The sequence below is a fragment of the Triticum aestivum genome, chromosome 2D (assembly GCF_018294505.1).
Source record: "Triticum aestivum cultivar Chinese Spring chromosome 2D, IWGSC CS RefSeq v2.1, whole genome shotgun sequence".
NCBI classification, from domain to species: Eukaryota; Viridiplantae; Streptophyta; class Magnoliopsida; order Poales; family Poaceae; genus Triticum; species Triticum aestivum.
Window position 1 is genome coordinate 448,380,845 of NC_057799.1, and position 15,829 is coordinate 448,396,673.

The following is a 15,829-nucleotide window of genomic DNA, read 5'->3' on the forward strand; positions in this document are numbered from 1 at the left end:
GTGGCGCCCCAACCACTAGTTTATTGCAAGCTGGATCAACCGATGGCTCTAGGCATGCCGTGCAACGAGCCCCAAAAACTCCTTTAGGGTGACCGGTAAGATTGTTGGACTAACAACGGTGTGCATGCTTTAGAATAAAGAACTCCTAGCATGGATGCACACTTTGCAGAAATTACAAACATTGATTCTAGCCAAGTTTGCTGGAAAGCCGGAACCTAATCTGGTTGAGTGTCCAGACAATGGATGTGAGTCATTGGACAGTTTTTTTTTTTTTTTTTTTTTTGCAAACACCCCCACTGCAAGAAAATGACACATGCATGACATTATAACCCAAATAAAAATATTTTCTATCATGTAAGTGACACTTCCATGACGATAATTGAGAAAAAAAACACGTATCATCATGGATCTGTGGGCACCTAGTTCTATGACAAAAAATGGGCTTTACGTCCTGAGCGGGGCAGAGGCGCATCTGCATGACGTTCTTTGGATAGAAGTCCATCGCTTACTGAGTCTGCTCGAGGGATCTCTCACCTTACTGAACCCGAGCGATCCCTCCTACTTTGGCGACACGGAGGCGAGTGATACATCTCAAACATATGTATAATTTTTTATTGTTTAATTCTATTATATTATCCATGAAATCTTAGGGAATTTCAAAAGAAATGTTAGTTTTCTGAAACCACAGCCCAAATCCCAAATGTGGTATTTTTACGCAAGTGCTCTGCACGCTGACGCACGATTTGTGCCCGACGGGATTACAAGCCACACAGATTAAACAAACTAGGTAATGGAATGGTGTAGGAACGTTATCATGTGTGAATCGTGCGTGGAATCGTGTGCATAGCAGTGCTCGTATATTTATGCTATTTACTCCACTCAATCTTTCTTCATACAACTTTCCTAACCCTCATTTATCCATGAAACGTTGTAGGCATTTCAAAACAGGACGACATAATCCATCCATTCTACGCTAATTTTAGTACATCAGATAGCGGTATTTCCATGATTTGCAGGAATATAATTTAGTAATTTTACTACATTTGCCGGGTCAAGTCAATCCTTCCACATAAGTCCCTTCGATGTCAAAACTTCGGCACACTGATGCCACTTGGCCGTTCAGTCCAAGAAAACTCCACCTCCTTAAAATTGTCAATGCATTATTGAAAGATTACAACAGCATTACAACAGAAAAAACTTGTTCTCTGGTGGAGCACACACCTCCTAGTACACCCTACATCAACGAAACAAAACAGAGTTACAGATATAGTTTATGTACACAACGAACTGGATGGTGCCGCGAGGCCAGGGCGCAGTCAGTCAGTGGACAAACATGCAGATACAAATCTCGTCCCTTTGTATGCAGCACTCTACTAATGCCTCCTCACTCCAGTAGCCCCAAATATCCTTAGCAACTGCAATTTTTGCATATGTTGGGTACCACAGCTGTATGACGTGAGAGGATTCTTCTCGATCGACGGAGCTGAGATGTTAAACAAGGACTGACTAGTGCTATCGGTGTTGGTGGTCACAAGCCTGGCAGGCCTTGGCCGATCTGGGGTTTACATATGTACACTGATCACACGTCCAAATGTTGCTATCGTCCACACCACGGCTGGAGCTGCCTGATTTGGAGCCGGCAGCGGATGCCCTGTTCTTGCCAGTCTTGCTCTTACCACCAAGGCTCTTAGAAGTAGTGTTCTTGATGCCCGTGCTTTGGCTAGTAGAAGGTCCAACGTCATTTAATCCAGTCTCCAGTGCCCGGACGAGATTCTCAAAATAATTGCGAGTCACGCTGTAAAATACCCCGCAGGAAAATGTCAGAGGAAACGCAGCAGAAAGAGGTACTTAACTGATACTACATGGTTATGGATGACCAAGTCGTCAGTAGAAAATGAATAAGCATTTCTGCTAATTCTAAAGTCGACTGAGATTTTCTCAAGCACTTTTCACTAAACTGAACATGTACTTTTCTAGATCAGTTGAGACTTAAGAAAATCTCAATCGGCGTAGACAGAGACATAAATGAATGAAGCAAAAAAAAAACACTTCATAGGTATGCATAGCATCACAGCAAAGGATAGAACCTATGTAAAGGTGATCCAAATTACCTAGTTAATCCAGCCAACTTTGTACGGAAGTCATTGAAATCTTTTGAGGGGGACTCGGCTTCAAGGTATATTTGAAGTTCTTTCTCTGCACACTGATGCAGCCGCTCCAAACCTGATTCAGCCTCGCCTACATGCATACACACAAAGCAGAAATCAGATGAGTAGCATATGCTTATGTATTATCGATGATAGTAAAACTACAAACCTTGCAGATATTCGAAAAACTGTCTTTTGGCATGTTCGTGCTCTGGGAGGTAATAACCATAAGCATATGTCCACTTCAATACCCTCCTACACTCAACAATCTACATTTCAAAATTAAACCCAGTCACGAGAGGAAGAAGACTTGAGACCTAAATTTGGGAATAATAACACCCGTGAAGTGATACCTGTAGCCATGCCTCTATGATGAACTTGAGCTGTGACTCTGGTTGACTTTGTATATCACTTAACTTTTCAAGCTGAGAAATATTTGCAGAAGTCAGTCTTAGGAGTCCTGGACAGGCTGAGGTAAGCTAAATAAAAGCAGTGAAATGAACAGTGAGTGTCACATATATTCATATACCTTGTCATTCTGCAGACTCTGAAGGTCTCCTAATGCCTTTTGCCTTGACTACATCATGAAGATAAAAAGTGTCAAAGCAACCAGAGTTACGAGATTACATGTTCTAACAGGTAAAGGTAAAACAGGAATATTCCTGTCACTCTGTCTACACGAAACAGCACCTAAATCAGCATTGACTTGATATCGACATCTGAACACAAGGAGAAAAATTCCTTTATACAAGAAACTGCATTATTGTCAGCATTTCTACAATTGATTATAAATTATTAACAGGTTTAACGTTGGACAAATAGGTGAAATTAAGAAGAACGATGCAGCACAATGCCACTCCCATGATATTTGGCGTGAAACAAGTTCGCTATCCTCTTTTTTAAAGAAAAAAAAACATAGATTGATCCTCTCAAGCTAGCCCTATATTGGCTAGTAGATCACATGAAACAAGTTCGCTATACACATGAAACCAAGAACATCTCAGGCAGTTCAAAACTAACACTTCAAAAAATTCTAAACAATTATCCTGCACACTCAACAGAAGTGCCTTATATTTATTTGTCCGCCAAAAATGATGCAAGGATGGCAAAGCAAAAGAAAAAAATGGCAAACCCTACCTAAGCTAACAGAATAATTGTCTACTTCAAAAGGTACAAATCATCACTATGAATCCTAGTAATGTTCTGTACATGCTGCTTTTTTCATAACGAATAACTTACTGACTGATTAGCTGCCCATCGTTCATAATAATGTGTATATCTCTCAAGGGAGTTCTTCGCCATTTCCCTTCTCCTTTCAGATTCATCATACTGTAACCACAACAAAACAGATAGAACATGTCATTATATCTTTAGGTAATGAAGTAAACATCTAGGATCAGAATCACTACCGCTCCTTCTTGTCTTGCTGCCTCATAACGGTTACAAGCATAAAATCCACCGGTCCTCTCTCCATGCTCCGACCATGAACCAAGGCACAGCCTACATTATAATAACGCAAATATCATTTCAGCTATAGGAGATTTCGAGTGCAAAAAACAGAACACAGAAAAGAAGACTGATTGTATACCAGCAAAACTCAAATTTACATGGAGGTGTGCATGTGATATGCATGCATCCCTGGTTTTTCTCAATAGGCCGCTTGCACTTAGGGCAAGGCTTTGAGTTAGCCAGTATCCTGAAACCATACCCAGCAGTTAGGAAGACAACAGTACAGTTCACACCTGAAAAAAACGAGACTAAAAGATACTCCCTCTGTTCCATAATAGGTGTCATGGTTTTAGTTCAAATTTAAACTAAAACTATGACACTTATTATGGAACTGAGGGAGTATAATTTATCAGATCCATCATACAACTGGCCAACTACTTCAAATTTTTACAACTCCAAACATTAAGTGGTTTTAGAAGATCATCATGTTATTACAATAATAATGACATCCAAGCTAAAAAAACTCTCCTCGACCCTATCTCTCTCTTCACCTACCTGGTTGGCTAGCATGATCACCACAGCAGGATGCAGTGCGTCCCACCAGGAGATCAAGGACGATTGTCCAACTACCATAAAAAATAACAATCCACGTTATCTAGCTAAAGCTTACAATATCCGCAACACACCCCATCTCATAATAATAATCATAAGACTCTGCACATGCACAATATTGAAGTGATCAAAATGGATGCAAGGTGATATAGTGGTACAACTTGGGTGCGGGGGTAGACTTTATCATTGATTAACATGCCAAGTGTCGAAAATAATATTCTAGTTCCAGATTGAGAATAAGCAAAGTAAGTCATCCTACAATACCAATTCATATTCTCAGACTCTGCGCTGTTCTTGAGGATCCACTTTGAAACAGTGGCACAGTCTACTGGACGATGAGCTTCCTCAGTGCACTGCAAGATTTATTTCAGATAGTTTATATTCTGCCTATTATGAGATAAACGAATTAATCAGTCAAATACTCACATTCCAACAGAACCCATATGAACAATTGCAATTAACATCATAGCTGCCACTGCCCACGACAAATTCTACTGCATATTCACATCCAGGAGCAGGACACCACTTTGTCTGTTACACATAGAAATGCCTTTAATCAACAGTATAGTAAAATAAAACATTTATATTATTAGTTCAAGAGTTGGCTAAATATGGCAGTTGATCGTTCTGTTGTGTCATTCATTACAATTACCAATTAACTACACCCTTTCAAAATGTGAAAACAACTGCATATAAGAATAATGGTTGTTGAAAAATATAAACACTACCAAAGTTCAATATTCACATTGTCAACAAATAAATATCTTCATAAATCTGAATATCAGCTCCACATCATTTCATTGTTCATGGTTACAATACCTCTATATCAAGCTATAGCAACTTACCTTTCGATTATCCTCGATGTAAGATCTGCGAAGATATCGCCCATACTTTTCCTTATCCTCTTCATTAGCCAGCGAATTAATCATATCTTGTCCAACTGCGGCAGCACAGGACGGATCAGGACATCTCAACATCAGACATCCTGGACCATCATTTATAGCAGTGCTAATGTAACCTGTCAATACACATGAAACTTTAAGCAGTGACATCATAATATCATAGGTCGATTATATAGCTATTAATGCAAAAGGGTAAAACAGGGTACAGAGAAACACCACCAATCAATCGCACTGAATTTTTTATACGATGAGTCTCTAGTGTAAGTGATCAGCTTCTCCATTTAGGACTAGATTGTTACATCCACAAGCAATGTGGACCTTTCCACGGATAAGTATAGCAAATCTCACAAGGATGCAACTCATTTACAGCATAACAAAGATGTAACTGATGCTAATCACTTCGAAGACCTTAAGCATAGTGAACATTTGTTTAAGCAAGCTTTTTAGGTAGCCATAACATCTGTGAAAAGAACATCCAAGAAATTGAATGCACAAAAGAGCATGCCATGCAAGCAAGTAAAGTGGTTGCAGAAGAATGTAATTACGAGGTATTGTATCATTGACTATCACCACCCCAGTATACGGCAACAGAGAAATGACGGTTCATGGTTTGTTACAATATGAGCATGAAAACAGAAAGCATGATTCCACAACAATAAAGAATTTAGGGTGTGTTTGGTTTCAGTCATGAACTGGAATGACATGGATCGGACCCGTGCCTGGGCCTTGTTCTGCCATTTGGTATACAACTGGAATGGAACCCACCCGTTTCCACCAAACGAATATTCGGCCCAGATACGGAACGCAGCGATACCTCCAAATCAGAGGAATCACGCGGAACCGGTCGCGCACTCCTCTCCCTCTCTCATGCGATGCCTCTCCTCGTCTCTCTTCCTCCCTCGATCTGCGCCGCCAGGCTTCCTCCTTCAATCTGCGTCGCCGGCCACTCCCACCGCATCCTCGCGCTGGTGCTGCTCGCCGTTGCGCTCGCAGCCGCCCTGGCCGCGTCCCAGCCGGGCGCACCTGAGGCGTCCCATTCGACATCCTTATCCTCAAGGCATCCCCTCCAACGACGGCAGCCGGGATGGCACGGATCCGGCCTTCACCAGGGCAACGACGGCGGTACGACGACAACGGCGAGCAGGAAATATGCGTCCCCCTATCTGTCTTTCGGGTGGAGTACAGGCAGCAGCAGATCACGTGGCCGTTGGCTTGTCTGCCTTCTGTCTTTCGATGGTGGCGGAAGGGGCAGTAGCCAGCTTGCCGGTGGTGGCCACACCTGGGCAGCAGCAGCAACGAGGAAGGAGCAGCCGGGGCAGCAAGCAGCGCAAGTAGCAGAGAGGAAGCGGCAGCGTTGGCAAGCACAAAAGCTGGGACAAGTGAAGCAACTGGTTTTTTCTAGCTTGTCATTCCTTGATTAATGCTTCATCTATGTGCTCTGTGTTGAGATTCTGACAAATTTTGCTGCCATTAGTACTAGTGTGATCTAGAATTTGGGACTTAATTAATATTTTTGGTCTATTCTTGGAAAAAAAATAGTGATGATAAATTTTGTAGACATCAGATTATATGTGGATGATAAATCATTGTGCAATTGAAATGTATTTCGCATAATTTTTGTTAAACATAAAAAGGTTGTAACTGTTCATATTGTACATTTGCATGTTAGAGATAATCTCCAAATCCATTCCATTCCAATTCTCCAAACTAAACGCTGAAATATAACCATTACATTCCACATTTTATCCCCAACCAAACACAGGAACAGAACCAACCCATTCCGGTGGAATGGAACCATGACATTCCATCCCACTTTGTTCTTAAACCAAACACACCCTTAAGGTCCATATACAGAGGAGTATTTAAAGAACAGATTGACCAACCTCTCCAGCATACACTACAGAAAGGATGTCCACATGCGGCAGCACTCATTGATGCATAGGGGCAATTTTCGAAACAAATTCCGCATGCCAGCTGTTATGAAGTGAACAAACTGTATAAGTTGAATATTTAAGAGCATCAAATGTTTTACATAAGCTTTTGTAGAAATTAGAAACCATTGAAAACAGGCAAGAGAAATGGCATAAAAATGGCACATGCGCATGACGCTCACAATGCATAGCAAGTGCAAAGCTACTATGTTCTAATGCATGTACACTGCAAACCTGCAACGATAAAAGCATGTTAACCGGTACCTTTTTCAAACAATCTGAGCTGGTGGCCATGCATACTGATACAAGTAGGTGCTAAGATACTGGGAAGTGGCAAATATGAAAGCCTACCCAATAATTGACTGACTACAGTAAGTGTGTATTTTATATGCTTTATGTACACTTTTTCAGCATCCACAACTCATCCTATAAATGGTAATGGGGGGAATAGAAATATTGGGAACACTAGGTAGCTCAGAAATGCTTGTACCACAGCAATTCCCAACAACTACCATATGACTCGAAAAAATGAAATATACTTAGTGAAATGAAAAAACAAGTTCAATTAATTGAGGTAGTGATGTACTTCTCTGTCATTTGGCATTTCAATGCGCTTCTCCGGAAAACCAACAACCTTGCGAACACGTTCTTCATCAACGAACCATTCATCATGCACCTTACTAACACTCCTGTGGGGGAAAACATTAAATGAGAAAGTGGAATTAACAACCGACATAAGATGACAAGGAGAAATGAAGTACATATATATGGGCAAGTAGCATTTGATGTATACAGCTATGACCACTTCAGCTAATAGGCTAAAAACCAAAAGCAGTGAAAATAAACTTCCATGGATGAACTATCCATGTGCCAGAAACATGAGTTGGTCTTGAGGTCTTATGGGTTTCACCTCTAGCCTACCCCAACTTGTTTGGGACTAAAGGCTTTGTTGTTGTTGTTGTGGATGAACTATTGCAAACATAACTTGGTTTGGATAAAATGACACGGATTCCTAAGTACCACTGTTTTTACCATAATATGTTGTCCTAACTCACAAACCTAAATGTTATGGAAATGTATTTCGTGACGAATCTAATTATGGAGTCAATCCAGAAATTTTTATATATAGGACAGTCAAACTTAAGTGTTGACAATCATGGATTCCAGAACATCTTATATTTGCAATATGGGTAAGATAAGGATAAATAGCAACTAGATAACGGAGCTTTGCAACACATCTACACCTTAATAACCTGCTGCACACATATACCTTTTGTGTCCGAATCGGTCAAACATAACTATAGCAATACAGAAATGTAACTTAGGTCTCAGAGTACAAGAATCTAAAAGCCACGGCGATATCCAAGTATCTAACAACCCCAAAAAAGGAGCAGATCACTATAGGGCAAGGTGAAAACAATAGGGCAATGGTTGTTACCAGTTATAGCTGCGAAGAAGAGCACATGCTTCCGACTTTGAAATTGAGAGAACGGTTGAAACCCTATTTATGTCATCCTCTTGCCGCTGCTTTATACCAGCTTCACTCAATATGCAGTAATTTTGCTGGTGCACAAAACAAGTGAATGACGATAAGAATAGCAGGGCATGAAGGTCGAATAAGCAATGAGAAACATTGAGCTGAGAGCGATTAATTTCACAAGTCAATATAAATAGTATCAAATGCAACCACTTAAGCAACACATTATGATTACTAAATAAATTAAAACTATTGATGACCAGAAAATTCTAATGCATTATTTGAAGGTAGAACAGTGCAATTCTGACTTGGCAAACAACCTAACCTACTTTTCTAATGCAACTTTGAAGATTGTTGTCCAAGTTTGGCCTAGATGTAGCTTCTCTGAGAGACCAGTTTATTTAATTTATTACAGGCTTATGTTGGAATAGCCAATGCTTTTTTAGGAAGCCAAAAGCTGGAGTTTGGCTTTCAGACACATTATTTAGTTTGTTTCATGTTTGTGAAGCTGGAAGCCCAACAGAACAGTACACTTAAGGAACAAATAGTAACTTATCAGGTTATCCTTCCATAAAACATTCCTTATACCTCCAACACATATACCAATCAAAGCAGAGACTGATATCAGAAAGCAGCTGAAACTTCTTCACAAGAACTTGGTTGAGTGCACAAGGCAGGGTTGGGCCGGCCTAATGACAGGAATTCTCGATGGTCAGACAGTTGATGGATCAGCAGACGGCAATGCCACTCATCTATGACTATGTACACATGTAGAGTAAAGACAGCAACTAGTGGTGAAAATGACCAGGGCAATGGATTACCTCAATGGCTGGAAGCTTGGAAAGGAGGCAGATAAAGGTTTCAGGGGAGGGGATAATGACAACTGAAAAGCGAGGTCTGTGTTGCTGGGTCAATAAGGAAGGTAGTGGTATGGAGAGAAGTGGAACAACAAGAAACCACATAAGCTACTCAAGTTTGCCAGATAATGAAGCTACCCAAGTTAGGAAGTTCGTCGACTAAAACAAGAGGGAAACCCAGGGAAAAGAAGTAACTAACAGATGAACCACTATATCCTAATGCCATCATCTCTGTTGATGTCCGCCCATAAAAACTTTGCTTTGGAACTGGGAGGAGCTCCGCTAGACTTTGGCAACGTAGTGTGGTACAGCAGGTCAGCAATTCTTTTTGCCATTGTCAAGTTCTAAGGTGACCTTTGTTTGAGCTACAGCTACTGATTCTCGGATTCTAGGCCTCACAAAATCTAAATCTCAAACAAACACACAGATTATCACACCAGATTCCTAGAATCGCTTTTGGAAAATGAACTACCATGGTCTTCTAAGCCGAAGCTGTGAATTTGCTGATTCTGGTGATTCCTGAGCGGCCACTTACGCAACTTGAAGTCTAGCCCAAGTTCTGCCAGTTATTACAACAGGAATGCCACTCCACCCATGACCCAAATCTCCCCACGATGTGTTTCTCCTCCCATCGTTATTTTTGACCGAACGAAAACAGAGAGAGAGGGGCGATGCGGGGCTCTCTCTAGGGTTCCGGCGGCGGCACGTTCGCTGGCAGCTCCAAAACGAGCGGACCCGGCACTGCAAACTTCACCCCTCCCCGTGTTCCGGCCCGCGAGCCCCGCCTCTGCCGCTGTCCAGCAGCTCCGCCTGCGCTGCATTGGCCCCTGTCGCTGCAAACGCCGCCCCGAGGTCTCCCTGCACCGCGCGCCACCGGCCACCATCATCCACATCCGGTGTCCTCGATCCAGCGGCGGCCACCCCTGAGCTCGGTTGTGCCCTTCCCTGACCCGCGACGGTCTGACCAGCACCATGTGTTCTATCCACTGCAGCAGCGCAGGGTAAACAAACGAACCGATTCTGATTCTTCAGAATCCACAGCTGCAGCGATTTTCAGGAATCCAGGGCCGAATCGATTCTCGCGAATCTCTAGCCCAAACAAAGGGGGCCTAAGTGCCCCATACATCAATAGGTTTTGTACATGGATATGTGGGATAAAAATGACTAGCACTGTGTAGACGTCCAAAATTTAGACATTGAAGAATTGCATGGCAGCTCATATACTCTGTGATTTGGCATTTAATTAGTAGGGTACATGCATACCACCCTAGAGCCTACCTTGTTTTGGTCCATCATGACTTTTTTCTTTCTTATAACATCATGACTTACCATTTGCTAGTAATTAAACTTCTATGTGTAAAGTTATAAATTACATCCCAAACAAAGTTGTCATCATAATTCACAATATTGCATCATCTCATTATTTACTGTATGTGTAGTTTTATGAATTTAGTAATTGCTTGTCTAGGACAAAGTATCGGCAGTCAGGTGGCCAAAATGTATATTATTCGTCAACAATGTTGGCTGTGTTATTTATAATCCTGGATCCACCACTGCTCTCACGCAAAAAATAAATATTCCCCGGAGGCCCTAGCTTGCACCAACACATATTTATTGAGGATGACGGCCAATGCAAGGGCAAGGCCATTCGCCCGAGCCACAGCCCAGTCTCTAGAGAAGGAAGGCCATAGCAGTAGCATAGGAATAGCAATCTCATCGATCGTCTAGATTCACGAAACTACAGTTCCCGCACATTCCAACATCAAAAAGATGGAAACACGAGCTACGTGATTGCGCCACTCCAAGCACACACCCATCCTGGGCGGGAAACCGAGATCACCTGCTGCCGGTGAGAGAGGAGCTCGGGAGAGTCGTCGGAGTCGTGGTCGGCGAAGTCGTAGTCGGCGTCGCCGTCATCGCTGGCGGCAAGCCCAGCCTCCCCGCCGCTGTAGAAGTCGTCGTCCGCTGAGTCGTTGGCGTCGTGCATGTCGTCCTCGGAGTCCATCGCCGCCCCGCCGCCGCCAGCGCTCGCCTCCGCTCGCCGCCGGAGCCTCAGGAGCAGCGCGGATCGGGCGGATCGGAGCGGCGCCCACCACGAGGAGGGAGCAATCGGGCCCGGGGCGCGGGGGCGCGGCGGCGCCCGCGCGGGTTCGGGGAAGAGGCGGGGAGGGAGAGGAGGATGCGCCGGTGTCGGGGGGATGGGGGGAGTGGGGCGGAATGGGGAGGACGGATTGGTGGGAATGGTGGGTCTGGTGGATTCGCTCGCTCGGCTGCTGCCTACAGAAGAGAACGCAAGCTTTTTCCTCTCGTTTTCTTACTCCTTTCTTCCCCACTTTGCTTTCAGTTGTTTATCCCTTGTCACTCGTCCTTGTGCGCGTAGTGTTTTTCTTACGGTTCTTTTCTTTCCGTGTTTTCAGCTGTCCGTGCGATTTTCTATTGACTTCATATTCAAAGCTCTTTGGATAATCCAATAAAAGCAACTCTAACACGAACCCTCGATGGATCGGCGGTTCGAATCGTATTGTGTCATCCAACGTGGGCTTGTATCTATTCGTCGGATGGTTCCAACGTACTTTTTCCCACAAATCGAAGACAAATTGAGAGCTTTGCAGGCGTCCGGATCGCTGTCCCGCCCATGTCTAACCGCCCTGGGCCATCCGAAACAGTCACTCGTGCCAAAATCACGTTCTCGCCCGGTGCCAGTTGCCCGCATTCATGCCGCTAGAGAGCGGCCGCTCCGGCATTGACGCCTGCGCAGGACGGGCGTGACCTCTCACTATCGGTATTGAAGCGGCGTGACAGCCGAGTAAAGCTTGGTGTTAAGTAAGCGGTGATATCCAACATGCATCGCAAGGTATTAAGTTCATAACAAACAGAATAATGCTTGAAGCGTGATGACATAATGCGGACAAAGTAAGATCAAATAATATGGTCGAACCCCATCGCGTTAACCTTAGTAGCAATAATACAAATGCGTGTCTTGCAAGCCGCCGCCAAGGACGATGCCTACAATATCAAATCAATCATAACGCCTCAGCTACTGCCCTACGGATATTTGACCCTCTGTAAGGTTTTTGCAATCCTCACAGAGTATCGGGGGCTGTCATGCACAAGGCCTACTCAAACTCCAGCTAAAAGCTAAATCCGTTTTGCGGAAAAAAAAACATTACTTGACTCACCTCAAAGCCTATTAAAAGGCCTTGGACAACATCGCTCAGTCCTGTGTTGACGGGACCGAATGCTCTGTAGAACCGCACCCATAAGGGCGCAATGTTCGGCGACGATGACGGAATTGTTCACTAGCTCCTCCGTCGCGTCCGGCCAGCCTGTTGTCGCCCAATTATTGGTGTTCGGCGCGGGCAGTGGGACCTCGGCTCCCCCTTCATTGCAAGGCGGGATCGACTCCTTCGAGGGCCTTGGGGGCTCCGGTGCGGCTGATTGGGAGGGCCCAAACGGTCTGAACCCCCCTCTCATGTTCTCCAGGAGGGACGCATCCTCGTGGACTTTGGTGACCGAGGCATCGGCCATGATCTTGTCGCCGCCCTCCCCCGTGTTCGGACGGGGAAGGGTCCTTCGGGGACAGCACCTCCCCATGCTCTTCAGGGACCGGGGGAGTGCGGAGCGCGACGCAGATCCGCTGTCCGCTAACTCAGCGGGCGGAGGAGTCCCTTCCGAGGTTGGCTCGGTAGGGAGGCCGCGCGGTAGCTATGATATCGCACAGTCAGTTTCTGTCAATGAGGGACGGATAAAATGAAGTAAGTAAGAAATGTTGAGGTTCATACCTCATGGCGGGGGGCTTGACCCTGGGGTCCTTCTCCGGGACCTCTTCGGATGCCACAGACTCCTCGTCGAAGTCTGAACTGTCGGGCAAGACCAACTTGGGTCTGCACTACCTCTTCGAGGCCCGAGGAGGGTGCTCCTCCTCCATGTCTTCGGACGCCGCCCTCTTCTTGGAGCGGAGGAGGCACTTTCCTCCTCGTCTTCGTCCTCTTCCCCGTCCTGGGCAGACGGGGCCGCAGCGTCTCCGGCCTTGGTGTCCGGACGACCTCTTGAGAGGAGGCCTTCCCTGGCCTCCGGCAGATCTCTCTTCTTCTTTCCTTTTTTCTCTGGCGCCTTGTAAGGCGCCACGACCAGCAGCTCCTCCAGGTGAGCTATCCGAGGCTCTTCGGGCAGTGGAGCCGGACTACTGATCTTCTTGGCCTTCTCAAGCCAGCCCTGTGGAGGCAACAAAAAGAAACTTAGACGGAACTTTGTGCAGTATGAGCGTCCGAAAATAAATCAGGCAAAAGATCTGTTACCTTCTTCAGGGGATTTGCGGCGTCGAGGCCGATGTCTTTTTTCTCGGCCGGCCACTCCTCCTGGGGCTTGAACAACAGCTTCCACCCTTGTCGTGGGTAGTGCCGAAGAAGTACTGCACGGTGGCCGGGTCCTCAGGCTTGTAAGTGAAGGAAATATGCCCTAGAGGCAATAATAAAGTTGTTATTTATATTTCCTTATATCATGATAAATGTTTATTATTCATGCTAGAATTGTATTAACCGGAAACTTAGTACATGTGTGAATACATAGACAAACAGAGTGTCACTAGTATGCCTCTACTTGACTAGCTCGTTGAATCAAAGATGGTTAAGTTTCCTAGCCATAGACATTGATTAACGGGATCACATAATTAGAGAATGATGTGATTGACTTGACCCATTCCGCTAGCTTAGCATTTGATCGTTTAGTGTATTGCTATTGCTTTCTTCATGACTTATACATGTTCCTATGACTATGAGATAATGCAACTCCCGAATACCGGAGGAACACTTTGTGTGCTACCAAACATCACAACGTAACTGGGTGATTATAAAGGTGCTCTACAGGTGTCTCCGATGGTACTTGTTGAGTTGGCATAGATCGAGATTAGGATTTGTCACTCCGATTGTCGGAGAGGTATCTCTGGGCCCTCTCGGTAATGCACATCACTATAAGCCTTGCAAGCAATGCAACTAATGAGTTAGTTGCGGGATGATGCATTACAGAACGAGTAAAGAGACTTGCCGGTAACAAGATTGAACTAGGTATTGAGATACCGACGATCGAATCTCGGGCAAGTAACATACCGATGACAAAGGGAACAACGTATGTTGTTATGTGGTTTGACCGATAAAGATCTTCGTAGAATATGTAGGAGCCAATATGAGCATCCAGGTTCCGCTATTGGTTATTGACCGGAGACGTGTCTCGGACATATCTACATAGTTCTCGAACCCGTAGGGTCCGCACGCTTAACGTTCGGTGACGATCGGTATTATGAGTTTATGTGTTTTGATGTACCGAAGGTAGTTAGGAGTCCCGGATATGATCACGGACATGACGAGGAGTCTCGAAATGGTCGAGACATAAAGATCGATATTTTGGATGACTATATTTGGACTTCAGAAAGGTTTCGGGCAAGTTCGGACAAATACCGGAGTACCGGGGGTTACCGGAACCCCCCGGGGAGTGTAATGGGCCTATTGGGCCTTAGTGGAGAAGAGGAGGGGCGGCTAGGGCAGGCCGCGCGCCCCCTCCCCCTCTAGTCCGAATTGGACAAGGAGGGGGGCGGCGCCCCCCTTTCCTTCCCCCTCTCTCCTACTCCTACTCTTGGAAGGGTTGGAGTCCTACTCCCGGTGGGAGTAGGACTCCCCTTGGGGCGCGCCTAGGAGGGTCGGCCTCTCCCCCTCCTCCACTCCTTTATATACGGGGGAGGGGTGCACCCCATAGACACACAAGTTGATCAGTTGATCTTTTAGCCGTGTGTGGTGCCCCCCTCCATCATAATCCACCTCGGTCATATCGTAGCGGTGCTTAGGCGAAGCCCTGCGTCGGTAGCTTCATCAACACCATCATCATGCCGTCGTGCTAACGGAACTCTCCCGCGAAGCTCTGCTGGATCGGAGTTCGTGGGACGTCACCGAGCTGAACGTGTGCTGAACTCGGAGGTGTCGTGCATTCGGTACTTGGATCGGTTGGATCGTGAAGACGTGCGACTACATCAACCGCGTTCTCATAACGCTTCCGCTTACGGTCTACGAGGGTATGTGGACGACACTCTCCCCTCTCGTTGCTATGCATCACCATGATCTTGCGTGTGCGTAGGAAATTTTTAAAAATACTACGTTCCCCAACAGTGGTATCAGAGCCAGGTTTATGCGTAGATGTTATATGCACGAGTAGAACACAAGTGATTTGTGGGCGATACAAGTCATACTGCTTACCAGCATGTCATACTTTGATTCGGCAGTATTGTTGGATGAAGCGGCCCGGACCGACATTGCGCGTACGCTTACGCGAGACTGGTTCTACCGACGTGTTTTGCACACAGGTGGCTGGCGGGTGTCAGTTTCTCCAACTTTAGTTCAATCGAGTGTGGCTACGCCCGGTCCTTGAGAAGGTTAAAACAACACATACTTGACGAAATATCGTTGTG

The 15,829-nt window shown here is 45.2% G+C and overlaps 1 protein-coding gene across 1 annotated transcript; it reads right to left on the reverse strand.

Annotated features, from left to right (window-relative positions):
- Window positions 1-1,118: 1,118 nt before the first annotated feature.
- LOC123053746 (probable E3 ubiquitin-protein ligase ARI8) lies at window positions 1,119-11,632 on the reverse strand. The gene is made up of 15 exons (XM_044477285.1): window positions 11,216-11,632; window positions 8,480-8,604; window positions 7,628-7,730; window positions 6,994-7,084; window positions 5,054-5,226; window positions 4,635-4,739; window positions 4,473-4,561; window positions 3,736-3,843; window positions 3,557-3,647; window positions 3,387-3,476; window positions 2,677-2,724; window positions 2,501-2,572; window positions 2,317-2,416; window positions 2,112-2,238; window positions 1,119-1,795 (listed from the first exon to the last, which is right to left on the reverse strand). The coding sequence occupies exons 1-15, from the start codon at window positions 11,378-11,380 to the stop codon at window positions 1,513-1,515; spliced, it is 1,770 nt and encodes a 589-aa protein (XP_044333220.1). The 5' UTR covers window positions 11,381-11,632; the 3' UTR covers window positions 1,119-1,512.
- Between the last annotated feature and the right edge of the window lie 4,197 nt (window positions 11,633-15,829).